This window comes from Olea europaea, chromosome 12 (assembly GCF_002742605.1).
Source record: "Olea europaea var. sylvestris chromosome 12, O_europaea_v1, whole genome shotgun sequence".
NCBI classification, from domain to species: Eukaryota; Viridiplantae; Streptophyta; class Magnoliopsida; order Lamiales; family Oleaceae; genus Olea; species Olea europaea.
The window spans coordinates 28,750,836-28,768,589 of NC_036248.1; the positions used below are offsets into that span (position 1 = coordinate 28,750,836).

The 17,754-nt window shown below is 31.3% G+C and overlaps 1 protein-coding gene across 1 annotated transcript; it reads right to left on the reverse strand.

Moving 5' to 3' along the window:
- Nucleotides 1-97: 97 nt before the first annotated feature.
- On the reverse strand, nucleotides 98-7,274 carry LOC111406319 (glutamate--glyoxylate aminotransferase 2). The gene is made up of 13 exons (XM_023035703.1): nucleotides 6,908-7,274; nucleotides 5,803-6,015; nucleotides 5,483-5,548; nucleotides 5,267-5,384; nucleotides 4,211-4,292; nucleotides 3,934-4,021; nucleotides 3,673-3,831; nucleotides 3,134-3,307; nucleotides 2,797-2,928; nucleotides 2,083-2,148; nucleotides 1,867-1,931; nucleotides 577-668; nucleotides 98-446 (listed from the first exon to the last, which is right to left on the reverse strand). The coding sequence occupies exons 2-13, from the start codon at nucleotides 5,914-5,916 to the stop codon at nucleotides 274-276; spliced, it is 1,329 nt and encodes a 442-aa protein (XP_022891471.1). The 5' UTR covers nucleotides 5,917-6,015; nucleotides 6,908-7,274; the 3' UTR covers nucleotides 98-273.
- Nucleotides 7,275-17,754: the final 10,480 nt, after the last annotated feature.

Sequence of the window (17,754 nt, forward strand, 5' to 3'; positions counted from 1 at the left end):
TGTCCGTTATTTTGAGTTCATTAAACTAACGAATATGGATGCGGTTTAACTTCAATCACCAACTTGAAACAAAATGAAGTTTTAATGGCCACTAAGGAATTTAACGCGCCTCAATTGTATAGAAAGTTGCAACAAAATAGCAGCGTAGTCATATCCACGAACCATCTAAAAAGGTGATACTTCCCAATATATGATTTTAAGCATTACTTCCGGACAACAAACTAAGGTTGCATGTAAGCAATATTCCACATAAAACTAACCATAACAAAAAAATTAAATTTGGACATACCCATCCTTTTGACCAAATCCCGAACCTGGGACAGTGGAAATGCCGGTGGCTTCTAGAAGCTTGAGACAATAGAAAACATCGGGAACTTTTCCAGCCTTTTTTGCAGCCTCTATTGCTTTTGGAGGTAAGCGTATTTGTGGGAAGGAATACATGGCACCTGAAATCATTTGTTCTTATAGTGAATAACTCCGCGTGATGAAGGAAAGTGGATATCTAATTGACGGCGTTTAGGGTGTTCTTAGAGTGGCGGGTTTTGAAATCCCGTGCATCCTAAGACAAGGATTTACCTTCTGTAAAATTGCAGACCACATTTCTACAGCTATTGAATCCATCTGTCATTATTTGTGCTCTCCTCCTCAGAGACTCAAGGACTCCTTTGCTGCAAGGGAGTGACAAAAGAAAGCAGCAATTAATTCCCTATTAAATACAACCAAAACCACATAATAAGCAATAGTTTGGCCAAAAAATGAGATCAAATAAAAAGAACTTATGGGTCCTCAATTTTGAACACGGGAAAGAAAGTAGATTACAGTAAGACTAACTTTTTCAATGTCTTAACCAACAAGAATGATCCAGTAAAAAAGAAACATATAGATCAATTTAAATTGAAAGTCTCGTCTCAATTGCACATAGTCCTACTCATCATCCAACCCTCTTGTGATTGTGCTATAATCTACTGCCCCTCTTCGGGTCCACATGTCAGCAAATAATTTGTCTTACTGAAAGCACAGAGTGGTCATATATATAAACAAAAGAGATGTGGTTGACTTGCATTCATAAGAGAGATGCGATGTCGGTGAAATATATTGAAAGAGGGCAAAACCTAGCATGGCACATTGTAGTTGCCAATAATCTAGTTACTTCACATCTTTTAGTAAATCTATAATCAACTGAACGGAGTGGATGAGAAAGATTCTTGTAGCCAAACCCAAACTACAAAAAATAAGACTTAGCTCGTTTTTGCAAAAGACACAAGCAATGCTTAGAGAGTCAGTTACTTCCATTGGAAGGGGAAAACTTAAAGTATTAAGGTCTTTTCTCTAAATTCTAAAACCTAGAAGAAAAAAGACAATTTCCCACACACGACACTTTTACAGTGAAAAAAGAATTGTCCACTACTTGTGGAATTATAAATGATGTCATTGTTTTAAAATTCTTTGACAAATGTACGCATCTCTTCTCAAAAGTTTTACCAAATCCCCATCTCCCTTTCTGCATGAATTTTGAATAAATCTAGGCATTCTTATCAAACTAGGCAAAGTTGACAAGAATTTCTAGACCATTTAAACTCTATCCCTTCCTTTTTGCATTATCGTCAAACAAGGGAAATTTGACGAGGTTTTCTAATCCATTTAAACCCTGTAGTGTTCCATGTCAACTGTGCCTGATTGCGTAGAAGACAATATAGTAAAATAGCACTACCTGAGCCGTATTTTACATTTATTTTTTATTTATTTATTTTTATTTTTTTGCGGGAACAAATTTAATTTTGGCCAACAAAAAATTGACTAGTTAGAAAAATTTCTCAAGAAAAAAATCAAATAGAATTGTGAAGGATTGGATATTAGAATTTATACCTCTCTCTAACAAATCTCTCATAAGATATGTCTCCAGGTTTAGGAGGACTGACCATAAGCCCTAGCTGTAAAATGCAAAGAATTATAGTTTGGCTCTCAGTATGGCTGAAATAGGTGAAACCAGTTCAATCAACATAATACCACAATGCAAGAGTATTAGAAACTGAAAAGAGAAAGCCCTCGTATAAAACACAAATTATTAAATAACTGACTTACGAATATCTGCCCAGGGACATTTGGACTGAGTGAAATGGAAGCAACCTTGTATATCTCTTCTACTGTCTGCAACCACAGTCGAAAATTTATTTGGTGATAGGATTCAGAATTAAAAAAAATAAAAAAATAAAAATAATTATAATAATAATAATAATAATAATTTTTATTTCCATGTTATCTAAATCCTTATAAACAGACATGGGGTGCACATTTAGCTGACTGCAGCCTTCATTTTGCCTGTAAGAACTTGTTTTGTAAATTGTCTAACCTTTACAAATAAAAACAGCACTTATACTTGTGTTCCTCAGCTGTTTTATCTTACTTGATGTTTAGAATTTCAAGTACCCCAACTTGGCATGATTATTTCCAGTCTATTGTTGGACTGTGGAGCGTAACCACATTCTACACTTCTCCCCTATGGACCGTTTTATTTATAGGGGTTTATCAGGAATTCATATATAGGTCAGCCTAACATTCCTATCATAAATAAACGACTTTTTATTTTTTTATTTTTTATTTAGGGGATAAGTGTTCGTATAGTCAAGATAGAGAGGCATGTGGGTAAAAATCCTTGTATCTCTTTCTTCATTATGTTAACGTATAAATATGTTTGTTTGCTTTGCTCGTTCCTGATTCACTTTTGCTTACTATTGCTTTCGGAGTTAAAGTGTTCAATGCTTAAAAAACAAAATTTGAAATTACAGCAAGGCAAACCTTTGGAGAAACATTGGTCATCTCAAAGTACCCGCCCCGTTGCCCACATTCACCCCAATAACCTTTGGAGACTGTGTGGAAGGAAACAAGCTGAAGCTCCTTGCTTATGGGTCCTCCCATGTCCATCAGAACCTTGATGGAAAGTTTATTAAGGGGGATTAGAGTGTAGTTTGACAGTTTTAAAAAACAAAAAGAAACTAAAAGCGTCCACTCTACTGCCCATTACGATCAAATATTGTATACCAAACATGTACTCAGCTTTGAAGGACGTTATGCCATCAGTCTGTAAGATCCAAGAGAACTGACATTTAGAACAAAACATGCACTTTATATATACCTTCCGTGCACTTATGAAGGGACGCTCATCTTGGTAAATATTTTGCTGATAAACTTCATCTCCAAGCAATACCAAATTATTCTCATAACAGAATTTTAATACTTCTTTCAGATTTGCTTCACTAAGACACTGTCCAGTAGGGTTCCCGGGGTTTATAATCACCATTGCCCGTACCTTATCACAAGCACATAAAAAAAAAAAAAGAAAAAAAAAAGGGATAAGCTGGAGAAACTTTAAGGAGCATGTACAAAACGTAACTAATAAGCATGAATCAAGAACAACACAAGTTTCCTTAAATTAGGTAGTTCTTTGTTATTGAAGTAGATGCAATACAGAAACAGCTAATTGCACCATAAAAACAAGCTGCCTTCATTAACTTTCACTTTAAGTTACTTTTTTTCAGATATGATTTTCAAGTTAGTTTTTGTACCAAAAAAAAAAAACTTGTCGAGAAAGTAAGTCAACTTATTTTCTGGAAGAGTAAGTTTTAAGCACACCAAAGCATGATTGTAGAATATATTTGTACAAGAAATACTTACAGTTTTTCCTTGAGAACGAGCCTGGGCAACTGACTGGCGAAGGTTAACAATATCAAGACCCCAATTGGCAGTTTCTTCAAGGTAATAGGGAACAAGAGAGCCGCCTAATAACGATATTGTAGCTGAATAAAGGGGATATTGTGGAACAGGGACCAGTATCTGGAAACAGAAAAGAATAGTGTTAATAATATTATGGGAAAACATTACCCCAAAATGAGGCAAAGAAACAGCAAGGATGGAAGAGGCTTAAAGGATTATTACCCCATCACGATCACCACGAATAATAGCATTTAAGATTTGCATCACTCCTTTGCTGGCACCATCTGTTAGGAATATGAGTTCTGGATCACTGAAATCAGTTCAAGAATTAATATAAATAATACCATAAAACTTGTTAACATCTATCTCAAACATAATTAGCATGTTTAGTAAGGTGAATTGACAACACAGGACATTCAAAACAAAAAAGGAGCTAAAATTGCTTATTTTACTGTTTATCAAGGACAAAACATGAAAATTACGAATTAATCATTGTCACCTTGGATATCCATCACGTCTCTCAATGAACTCTGCCACTTCTTTCCTTATTCCAGGAATGCCTCGTGAGTCACTGTAGGCACCTGATTAAGTATAAAGCACGTGATAATCAATCTTTGCTCCTTATTGATGTTCCTCTAATAGAAAATTGAGTAAGCTTCATAGTCGACAGTTAATTTGGCTGTCTGATGCAATGAAACGCTAAGAACCAAAATTAATCAGGACGACTGAAATTTTGACAGCAGTACTATGATGTGTAGTTGAAAATATATATCCAAGATTAAACATCTACAATGGCCTAGAATATATAATGAGTTGAAGTTATGAAGAATGGATACAGACACAACAAAGTACTGATCACTTTTTCCCTTTTCTAAATAATAAACACAGTGTCTAACCAACTCCACCTATTATTTTTTATAGCCTATTCCAAGCCCAGATAAAGGAGGAGGCTTCCAGTAGGCTGACAGCCAGTGTAAAATCTTACAAACTTTGATACATTGTCTAACCCAGCGTAGATTGATCAAAATGCAAAGTTCAAAGCAGGTAAAGTGGTCATAAATAAAATGGACATCTTCAGATGAGGTTACTAAGTATTTGCAGAATGTAACCACTGACAAGTTTAAAGAATTTGAGCTAGTAACTTAATACACTAGTCCATGTACTATGAAATAAAAGTCTGGTTTACCGAAAGAAGTAGTTCTCATGGAGAGAGAGAGAATCATATTGTGGCAGTCTCTAGCAACTGCACATTTTATCTCTGAAATGTAATTTTTGTATTGGTTTAAACAGTGTGCAAAGTAAAGTCATGATATCTGACGAGAAAATGGAAAACCAGCCACCAAAAAAAGTTAGTATTTCTTGCTTTTGCCTGGAGTCTAGGTTGGAAGGAATAAAGAGAATGCGGGATGGAAATAAATAACAGGATCTTTCATCTTTGTGGCAAAGAAAATAATAAAAAATGGAATCAAGAAAAATCCTTCATTTCTCAAAGTACTACATAAGGTGTTCTATATTTTCTCAGAGAACAGAATGAGAATATTGTGAAGTATAATACCTAGACCCCCTGATGTCAGTGAAAGATAATGTTTAGCTCTTGCTATAGTATCGGCTGGAAACACAAGCCCCACATTAGGATCATCTAGCAGAAACGGAGCTTGGCAGAGCGCAATCACCTGCAACATCATTTTTCTTACCGTGAATACAAACTACACCATCAAAAATGATATAAAAAATACATGCAAAATAAATAAATAATTATAAATTATACAACCTGGCGAGGAAATGTCAGAGGCTTCTGCCCAAGGGCATGAGGATTGCCAACATTTGTGAAGATGATCTGCGGTAAAATCATTGATGATCACATGGCAAAGAGTAAGCGGTCAATGCCACTGTGCCACGGTTGTATAACTCGTAAATTTAAGTGACTTTCATAGAGAGAAACTAAACCGAGATAGACAGTATGAAACAGAATGTTCCACAAAATTTGTGACTAGATATAAGCTTTCCATTCTAAACATTCACAGATTAAAAATAAGACGTCAGAAACCTCGTCCCTGTAATAGGGAGATATGACTGCTTATCAAAACATACCTTCTTGCCCTCCTTCTGAAGCTCAGAGGCACGAAGATACAGCTCACCTCGAACAGCATACTGACATTTCTTAACATTTTCATTCAAATTCTCATAATCCAGTGGCTTCGACATGTTTAAGTATATAGTTCGTATTAAATCTGGACGTGATGCGAACAAGTCCTCAAGTCACTAGCAAGATGAGGGGATAAAATCAATTAACTCGCTCCCCACCTGAGAATAACCAAAAGAAACTTTATGCCGTTAACTGGGAATTTAGTGAAAGGCTGGATAATGAAAAGGAACAAAATCTGAAAAAATTCCCCTTAAACTCCAAGATTAACCGATAGCACAATATTTTAAAGAAATCAGTATCTATAGTTCAAGATCGAGATATCATTCAGTGATTACTCTAACAACAACAAAATTTGAAACAAAATAAATGGTTGATCAACATTTCAATATTTCTTAACATTAAAAGACAATACTGGGGCTAGGGGTGGGGGGACACATGCACCAAAGCAAATTGCACCAGAAGTCCATTAATGACACTTATCAACCATGGAAAATTGAAAATAACAGAGAATGGATTAAATAAAGCCACCGATAATTGAAAACAGCACAAAACTCAGTATTGACATGAAATTTTTTCATTCTAAACAAAACCCAATAACAATAAACAGAATCATAACCCAATATTTTAAAGAAATCAGTATCCATAGTTCAAGATCGAGATATCATTCAGTGATTACTCTAACAACAGAAAAATTCGAAACAAAATAAATGGTTGATCAACATTTCATATGTGAACATTATAAGACAATACTGGGGCTAGGGGTGGGGGGACACATGCACCAAAGCAAATTGCACCAGAAGTCCATCAATGACACTTATCAACCATGAAAAATTGAAAATAACAGAGAATGGATTAAATAAAGCCACTGATAATTGAAAACAACACAAAACTCAGTATTGACATGAAATTTTTTCATTTTAAACAAAACCCAATAACAACAAACAGAATCATAACCCATTTAACCACAGAAATCATCAATCCCTTTATGCATCACTTTCTAATTTCCGAAAACAATTTATCAGAACTTGTAATTTTCTTGAGAATATTTACCTTTAAAATACTAGTTATAATTCTCCTGACCTAAGCAGCCTCTGCTAAGAAGTGGGCTCTCTTTGGGTTAAAGCACACTTTATTACGTTCGGTCAGTGATTTTCTATATCAAGATTCCACTGAAATATGTGATACTATATTATTATGTGGGCAATGCAGAAAGTCAAAAAAATTGAAGAAAATTCACAGCCACTGGAGCCGTGGATGGATTTAATTTTATTGGAATTTTTCGTAGTTTTGGATAAAGAAGATTTAGAGAGGAGTGGTTCTGCTTCAAACTGTTTTTTTGTGGTTTTCGAATGCCAGATGAATTGTGAGCAAATATTTCATTCACAAATCTCTCTATCACAAGACTACAAAAAGTTGAATTCTCAATAAGAAATTAAAGAGAATATTTTGTCGCCTCTTTTTCTTAATGTCCTAGTTATTGTTTCTTTTTTTTTTTTTTTTTTTTTTTTTGTTAGAGTGTGTTTGATTACATTTATTTTTCATGGAAAATATCAATTTTTCATCCAAATTTTCACTTTGAGTGTTTGATTGTTATTTTTTTTCATGGAAAATATTTTTCAACTTTTGAAAATATGCCTAATTTTCCTTGTTTTTAAGGAAAATATTTTCTTTGGGTGGAGGTGGTTTTTATTTTCCACAAAAGATGGAAAATATTTTCTTTTTTAACTAATATTTTCCATGTCAATCAAACACACCCTTAACGTCCTAGTTATTGTTTCTTTTTTTCTTTTTTAATTCAACACGAGTTGGAATGAGAAATAGTCATTTGATGGAACACTTAATCCTTGTTTAAGTCTCTTTTTTTCATTAAAATACATTATTTAAGAGTGATTGGATCCCATTTCAACCGCACAATATTCAATAAAATAATATCACACATAAATTTAAAAATTTTCTTTATTTTTAATTACATATTTTTTATCAATACACTATTCAAAAATATATTTTTTGTCAAGAATGAGGCTCAAACAAAGGCTTAGCATCCTGTTTGATAGCATCATTTTTTTTGGGAGTTTTCGAATAGTAAATTTTTGAAAAATGTGTGATTAAAAGGTAGAAAAGGGTTTAGAATTTACATGAAAAGTATTTTACGATGAGAACGTGTGATTGAATATGAGTTATGGAAGAATGGTTATCAAAAACCCATTTTTTTAAAATTCATTTGCAAAGCCCTTATTTGGGTTAACTAAGAAAGTTGATAGAAATCTAGAGGTTGTTTGAGCTTAATTTTTTTTTTCAAAAAATGCATTTTGAAGTAATGTTAAGTAATGTTATGATGGAAAATACGTGGTTAAAAAATGAGAAAAATTTTGGATTTGTGTGTAATATTATTTTATTGAAAAATGTGATTAGAATTATTTTAAATCACTGTTGAAGAATGTAATTTGATGTAAAAAATGAGGTTCAAACAAACAAGGGCCTAAACAAAGCTCAATAGTTAATTTTAATTACATATTTCATGAAATTTACAATTTTTCAAACACATATTTAAATAGCTTTGATCAAAATCTACTAAAAAATAATTTTTAGCTAAACTGAACAAGGGTTAAATGTAGTTTTCAACAATATCTAATATTAACGTGCGTGCTCTGTCCAACCACTTAAAGCTTTAGATAAAGAGGTTTAACATGATGTATGAAAAAGATTTCACAAGCAACTTGTTTGTGTATATTTTTGTATCGCAATGGTAAGATATTGTGAACAAGTAATAAAGTGGATCGAAAAGTTGGGACTATTGTTTTCACAATAACCACTATTTAATCGTTGATTTAACTATTCCTAGCTCACGTTTGAGTAAAACAAATAAAAACAATTGATTTTGATTTCTATACTAAAAACTATAAATTTAGTAAAACAATAGACATGTGGAAAAGTCAGGATTCTCATTGCATCTAAATATGTCTATTTAAAAGTGAAATAGTATTTATTTTAAAGAGTCAAACTTTAAAATTAACCTCCAATAAATTCTTTATTTTAACTTTTTAAATAAATAGTCGGTTGAATTCTCTATATTTGGAGAGTCGATATCATTCTCTATTTGTATTTTATAGAGATTGTATTTAATAACATTGCAAATTTCAACACTTCAGTAGTTATATTATAGAATATTTTAGCCATGAACATCTAAAATATGTATTGATTGAAAAATGAGGAAAAACAGGAAATGAGTGTTGAAAAAAATAAAATAAATAGTTTGTTGGATTGTATAAAATATTATACTCTTTAGATTTAAATATGCTCTCTATTGAGATCAAGATAATCTTTAAAAATAAAGAATCTCTTAAAAATTCTCTTATATGAGAATTAAAGTGTCAAGATTCACGAGTTCATTGCAATTATCGCCTTACTATCAATTATCGATAATAAATAATTATGTATACCTTAATCTCAATCATCAATAATAAATAATTATCTATACCGATCAAATTCTTCTAAATTAATTGATTTATCTCTCCCGAGTTCAAATCAGTTCTACTCAATTAAGTCAACTCACTAATTTTAATGTGAATCGAACCATAAAAATGTATTGTTGCCTTTCATTTAAATTGTTGAATTTTATCACGTGATCTAAACAAATAACTCTACTCTCGACGTAATTATCGTTCATAAATCAATGAATTAATAATCAAATAATTCAAAGCTTTAAAAAAGAAATAAAATCAATTCACAAACATCAATTGAAAATCAAAATATTATAATTAAAATTAATATTCAAAGCTAGGTTATCTTTGTCGTCCCAAATAATCATTTAGTTACACAATGAGAAAAAAAAATTACAAGAAAGAATGGAGTATATCATCAAATTTAAAGGAATATTGAGGAAAAATATGACGATCTTGTACCAGGAATTACCTTCTTAATACAAAAACTCAAAAACCCTAGTTCTTGATATTATTTTTCTTGATTTTCTATCACTTCACTCTCTAATTTTTTTCTAAGATGCAATTCCATTGTTAAGACCGTTCATGTCAAACCCGCAAGCATAAGGAATCGTTGATAAGTAATAAACTTAGTGAGTTGAGGTTATCGTCTAACATGGAATAAACATCAATTCAACTTTATTAATTATGTATGAAATTCAAATTATGCAAAACAAAAGAGGGATTTTGATTTTATTTTTGCAAAATTAATCTAAAAAAGCAATAAAAGTTTGATTTTTATCAAATTATGGATGATTGTATTGGATTTCGACTCCACCTATTATTATCTATTTCAATTCTTGATTTGTAATCTAATTTTGTTCGTGCGTTCTTGACAATCGACAAAGATAATGCATCTAACTTTCTTTTTCAAGATAAATTAATTTTATCCTAACCACAACCATATCTAATCCTAGCTCAAATTCAAATCGTTAGAATGCATTAAATTTTAGATTATTTATATGATTGCACAAGTGATAACATTTATTGTAAATATGTTAATTTTACAGTATTCTAAACTTATTATAAGTCTTTCAACACTAAACTAGTGACTAATTATCTAATTGGTGACCAATCAAGTAAATAATACAATGAGTATGCAAAAATTAATCAAGAAGCACAATAATTAAACTAAATATCTAGTTTTGAATTAAAATAAATAAATAATAGGGTTTATCTCATCTAATACAAAAAAAGTGATCTAGCTTAGCATGCTTTTAAATAAATTACAAGAAGAATAATGAAAAAATACCACTCGAATTATAAAATAATACAAAGGATGTTGATCTTCAAGTCCAAATATGAATTCTTCAATTTCTTGATGTAATTGACCTTCAATTCTTGCTAGGGCTCGATTTTCTCTTCCAAAAATAGTGAATTGACATTTTGTTCTTGATAAATTTAATGATATTATTGTACATAAAGAGGCAAGAGAGAGTTATCTCCATATGTAACCCTTGTTTTGTATTTATAAGAGTCAAAAAAATAAACCAAAATTGCTTCAATTTTGGGTTCTAAGAGAGTTTGAATCCTGAAAGGAAACTGTTGATTCATCTACGAAAATCGCCCGTTCATGCGCATAAGCATAACCATTGTGCACGGACCATTGATCCAATGGCACTCGGGTCATTAAAATTTCAGTCTCGCGGGTGCGCAGGTTCGCGGAGTTCATCCTTAAGTAGATTTCGGTATTTTGATCATAACTTTCTCTTCTAATATCTAATTAAGGTGATCCAAAATGAGTTGGAAAGAGGAATCAAAGGGTTACAATTTTTCTTGACAACAATTTTCCAACTTCAAGGTTTGCTATCCAAAAAATGGGTCTCAATTTGAGCCTAAAAACCCATAGCACGACTTTTTCGAGTGGAAATTGATTTGTGAGAATATTTCGGCTATATTTCACTCCTTTAAAAAACAAATTATGTCCAATTGATCATATGTGATATTCAATAATCATTTTATAGTTTGAATCAACTATTGAATGTTTACACTTTGATCCCCAAAACTTTGCATTTCTTTCATTTTTTATCCCTTTTTCGTTCCTTTCTTCCAATTGCACAAATTTGCATTGAATTTAACCTAACAAATATAATTAATACATAATTAAGCTATAACTTATCCAAATCACTAACAAATAAGGAAATTTGAACATTTGTTTGTACTCAAACAAAACCATATCTTAACTTAACTAAAAATTTTAAAAACATATGGTTAGATAATATGCTTTTGATCTTAAGATTGGAATATATATATTAAGACTATAGAACTGCTACAAATCACAACGCTAAAATTAATTTCTACTTATCCAATATAAAACTTACGTATGCGAGTGTGAAAATTCATGTCAGGCATCATTAATTCATAAGGTAATTCAAATCCTAACCCTCAATTGTCAAATTTATCCTTTCTGCTCTCGTGAAATTCACACCTCCAAACTTATTTATTCAACTCTCTTTCAAGTTGTGACTTGAGGTTAAATTTCTATATAATACTGGATCTTCACCTTCTCTAATTTGGTTAGATCTTACTAACTGTAATTCATTGTATCAACAAGTGGATTTTCCTTATTTTTGATTGCTTCAACTTCCAAAAATCAATAGGCTAATAACCATTTGTTAAAAGTCTAATTTTCTCAAATAAGCGTTTGTAATATATATATATATATATATATATATATATATATATATATATATATATGGAGATTTTTTCTTTTCTAATATCTTATGTGCATACTTCTCTCCATCAAACTTTCTAGATAACCCTTGTATTGAGCTTTTGGTCGTTGACTTTCAAATTATATGACTTTAGGGCACCAGGTTTTAAATATCCTACAGGGTTAATCACTCAATCATAAAGACTACGATAAGACATTTTACATTGAGTTACATTTTTTCTTTTCTTCCTTTTTTTATTTTTTATACAACGATTAGTGTAATACCCCTTATTAAACATATATGTTTCAAAAAATTGACTCCTAACTTAAGATTTTCATCTATCTTTCATCTTATTGGCCTTAGACAATCAACACAAAATTTAGTATACATGGAATCCAATTTTATATCAATGTCTCCCTACAACAGTTCAATCAATCCTAAATTATTCTAGATTTGGTTTTAAAATGTATAATTTAGTGGTTATTTGGATTTAGTATCTAAGATCCACTATATTTTTTTCAACCTGTTCAAATTTTAAATCAAATTATTCCTTCATGATGCAAAACATAAATAAGTATAAATCAATCCTAACATGCAAATTTTTCACAATTTATAATCAAATACACAATTCCAAATATATTCATCATAGTAGGCAAATTTATCTAACATATACAAGCACACAAAAGCCAAAAAAAAAGAAAAAAAGAAGCTACAAGTAATAAATTTTTTTTTTTTCAAAATTTTAGATTTTTTTGGCACTCGAACAAGCACACAAACCAATAAAAACTCAATGTTTTTTCACCCCAAACTTATAACAGACATTGTCCTTAATGTATAAAAATATAACAAGTAATATATAAAAATTAAGGATAAAGAAGGGAACTATGTACTCCCCTGTTATATATTTGAAGGTGTTGGATGGACTGACTAAGTTCTGACTCACTTGCTAAGTCTTTTTCTTTATCCAGTGTGTTTAAGTGTCATATTTTTTCAAAATAATTAGAAAACCAATCATAATATGGAACACTTTATAATAAGTTCAAACACAACCTAAAAGGAAAAAAATGGGGATGAAGATACCCTATATTACTAAAAGCAATAAAATTTACTAAACTACTAAAAGCAATGAAATTTATAAATCCTATATTCTAGAAAATAAAAATAAATAAAAGGAAAGAAAATTTGATTGCCTCCCAATGAGTACTTATTTATAGTCATTAGCTTGATTTTGTCGTTTTGGCTATTTATGGTGGCTTGAAAAGAGAGTTTTCAACACTGACAATTACTCTTCAATTCATCTTTGAGCCTCCAGATTACAAGATTTTCATTGTTGTCCTGTCCAACTATTTCACCTTCTTCCTTCTTTGTTCTCGTGACTCCACCAATGGTCTATCCTTTTCACTCCTCAATGTCTGATGGTTACTTGAATGAAGTATTCATGATGAAACTTTATTGTATTTCTTCCACCCTTAAGATTATTTCACATTTTTTTAAAAATCCATTAATACTTTTGCAATTGATAAGATTTGTCTCCCCAAAATTAACGCTATATTTTGAGCATCTATATCAAAGATAATGAAATCAGTTGGAAAGAAATAATCTCCAACTTTGATGAAAATATCCTTTACCATTCCATAAGGATGCTTAAGTGTCCTGTCAGCCAATTGTAGGATTATTAATGTTGTTTTTAGATCATCCAATCCTAATTTTCTATAGATAGACAGTGGCATCAGATTAATACTTGCTCTATTCTCAATTAAAACATTTAAATTATGTGAATTTACTATATAGTAAGGTAATGCGAAACTCCCTAGATCATTTTATTTAGGATTGAGCACCTGCTTTATGATCGTGTTGAACTTTTTAGTCAATGCAGTTGAACTCCGCTTCATGTTATGGTGGTCTGGACTTGTCTTTTTTAGGCTGTCTTTGAAGCCTTTGAAGAATGGAATAGGCAACACATAAGCTCGAATAGAGGTAGCAAGCTTGATTGATGGTCCCTTAATAATTGCATGATTCACAGCTTCAATTGCCAATACCTGTTCCCTTTATGTCGCTTGGTTGGATTCCCTGCATTTTATTGGCTAATGCGGCTGCTATCTGTCCCACCTGAGTTTCCAAATTTTTAATTACAACTTGCTAATATTGAAAATGAGTCTCACTTTTGGTGATGAATTGTGCCACTAATTCTTCCAATGATGACCTATTGTTGTTGCTGATCTTGTTGGGTTACACTAAATCTAATATCCTTGACCCTAATTATTAACCCATAAGAAGTTAGGATGCTTGCTCCAACCTAAATTATAGGTATTGAAGTAAGGATTATTTTGTTGTCCCTGAAAGTTCTGTACATAACTGACCTCCGTAGGCCGATAAACAAGCTTGGAAGCTAAATGACAACTTACAACTATATAGTCTATCCTACAGCCCCTACAGATTGGAACTGGTTGTTGTACCATTCTCACATTCTCAATTAGTTTGTCTAACTCATCTATTACTACTTCCAGCTAGGTTCTCATTGTTTTCACTGTATCTATGTTGTGAATCCCCCCTGTCTTCCTTGGTACTTCCCCGTCTATAGGTCACATGGACTGATTTTCTACAATTCTCTCAAAAAGGTCTAAGGCATTGTCCAAGGGAATATCCAAGTTTGACCTTTCTGCTGATGCATCGGCTATATTGTGTAACTCATATCTCAAGCCTAAATAGAATATGCATATCTTAGAGTCTTTAAGAATGTTCAGGTTGAGGCACTTTCTGAAGTAATCTTTGAATCTTTCATAAAATTTTCGATAGCTCTCAAGGTCTATTTACATGATAATATGGATTTCATTTCTGATTTGATGGGCACGGGAAGTGGGGAGAATTTTTAAATGAATTTCTACACCATATAATTCCATGAAACAATACATCGAGGATTTAGTGAATTTAGCCATTCTCGTGAGCTTGGAAATAGGCACGGTCTAAAAGCGTCAACAGACATGCTTTCATAACTGATCATATCGTAAAGCATAGAGAAGGCTCAAATATGTTCATGAGGATTTCCAGTTGATCTTTCGAAGAACCTGATGTCCTTTTGATTTTGAAACAAGTTGATGACATCTATCAAATGTGGAAGTTGGCATGCCCAAATGGTGGATATATAATAGCCGATTGCACAAGAATTGGGATGAGATTCACATAATCCCTAAGAGCTTCTCCAAGGATAGAAGCTATTCTTGGCACCTTGCTGATCTGGCTGATTTGGTGGTAACTAAACTCGATTATGATTTTGATTTTTTGACACATTTCTAGTTTCTTTATATTATTTTCTTCACTTTCTCAATTTCAGGATCTAATTGTAGAAGCTCAATTTCTTCAAAATCCTGCATAAATTGCCCAAAACAAAAAGATAGATTAATTAATAGTCTAAAATAACGTAAAAGAAAATTCAAATTTTATATAAACTAATAGACTCAAATTAAATACTTTTATACCCAAAACATTGCTAAGAACTTGTTGGTGCAAGAATTGCAAATGTGCGAGATTAATGACAGATAATAAATTTAGTAAGTTTAAAGTATTGTTCCACAGACAATAAATTTCAATTCAAATTTACTAGTTATGTATGGAATTCAAATTATGTAAAACAAAATAGGGATTTTGATTTTATTTTTGTGAAATTAATATAAAAATTAATAAAAATATTCCTAATCAAATTATGATAATTGTATTGGATTTTGATTCCGCTTATTGTGATTTGTAATATAGTTTCGTTTATACATTCTTGACAAGTCGACAAAGCTAATTTATTTATATTTCTTTTTCAAACCAAATTAGTTCTATCATAGCAATGACCCAAATCTATTTCTCGCCCGAATTCGAATCATTAGAGCACCATAAATTTTAGATTATTTATACAATTGCACAAATGATAAATGTTATTCCTAACATTTATTGAAAATATGTTAATTTTGCCGCATTCTATACTTATTGTGAGTCTTCCAATACTACAACAATTAACTAATTATCTAATTGGTGGCTAGTCAGTTAAATAATATAATGGGTATACAACATTAATCTAGTCTTGAATTAAAATAAATAAACAATAGGGTTAATCTCATTCAATACAAAAAATGGAATCTAGACCTTTTAGATAAATTATAAGAAAAAATAATGAAAAATATCACCTGGATCATGAAAAATACAAAAATTGATCTTCAAGTTCAAATTTGAATTCTTCAATTTCTTAATATAATTGACCTTCAATTCTTGCTAGGGCTCAATTTTCTCCCCCTAAAAATAATAAATTGATCTCTTATTCTTGATAAATTTGATGATATTATTGTGTATGAAGAGGCAAAATAGAGTTCTCTCCATGTGCAATCCTTGTTTTGTATTTATAAGAGTCGAAAAATAGGCCAAAATCACGACCAATTTGAATTTCAAAAGAGTTTGAATCGTGAAAGGAAATTGATAATTCATCTAAAAAATGGTTTGCGCATGTGCACATGCATAACCATCGAGCGCGTACCATAGACCTGAATGGCTCTCGGGTCATTAAAATTTCAATCTCAAGTGCGGGGCAAAAATGGCCGAGCACGTGCAAGTTCGTGGAGCTCATCCTCAAGCATCTTTCGGTATTTTGATTATGAATTTTTTTGATATCCGTTTGAGGTGATTCAAAGTGTATTGGAAAGATGACTCAAAAGACTACAATTTTTCTTGATCAAATATTTCCACTTTGAACGTTTGTTATCCCAAAAATGGGTCTCAAATTGATTTGTGAGAATACTTCGACTATATTTCACTTCTTTGACTTCAAATTGCATCTGATTGATCATATGTGATCTTCAACCATAATTTTAAAGTCCGAATCAACTATTGAATGTTTACACTTTGATCCTCAAACTTTGATTTTATTTCGTTTTTACCCATTTTTCGTTCATTTCTTTCAATTCCATCAATTTGTATTGAGTTTAATCTAACAAACATAATTAATACAAAATTGAGCTATAATTTATCCAAATTTCTAACAAATATTCCAATTTAATGGCCTAGACGAGTGAACAAAATACGCTTATCAATGACATAAGAGTATCTCCAAAACACTTTTTAAATAGGAAATGCTCTCTATTAAAAAAAAAAATCCTTCAAATTTTACTCCAAGAAACTCTTTAAACTAACATTTTAAATGGATTCAAAGTATATCAATTTTTAATGAAAGAAAATAATATAATAATGTATATGAAGCTAGTGAAAATAAAAATAGGAAAAAAATAATGAATATTTTTCTAGAGTAGTAAAATTAAGTGTTAATTTAAAGAAATTGTCGAGGCATTTAAAATTTTTTGCTCTCTAAATTGTAGAATATACTATTTAAAAATAACGTGCCTCTTGGAGATACTTTACGCAAGTGTATATATATGGTGGAAGAATTTAGGAGTTATATTTCGAAAATCAGTCAAAACTATTTTAAAAAAGCATTAAAACAAGAAAATGGACTTGCCCTGAACGGTTCATCGCGGCAAACGGGGGCTAAGCTCAGACTGCGGTTCACCGTGGTTGATTGCGCTATCCTTAAAATTTTCAATTGCTTTAATTTAGTCCTAGAATTCGATTTTTCATGGGGTCGTGGTTCTTTCTTCAAGTTTTTGTTCAATTTTGATCTTTTTTCATCCTAAACAACAATTCTCATGTCCAAACTTTCAAAATATTCCAGATTGATCCTCAAAACTTCATAATCATTCGAATTTGGTATCTTTAAGTTTCAACAGTGTCCAAT

Coding starts and splice junctions, on each gene's coding strand:
- LOC111406319 (XM_023035703.1), bottom strand. CDS start 5,916: ATGTCGAAGCCACTGGATTATGAGAATTTGAATGAAAATGTTAAGAAA. Junction 5,549..5,802: donor TTCAGAAGGAGGGCAAGAAG/GTATGTTTTGAT, acceptor ATTTTACCGCAG/ATCATCTTCACAAATGTTGG. Junction 3,308..3,672: donor CTCGTTCTCAAGGAAAAACT/GTAAGTATTTCT, acceptor GCTTGTGATAAG/GTACGGGCAATGGTGATTAT.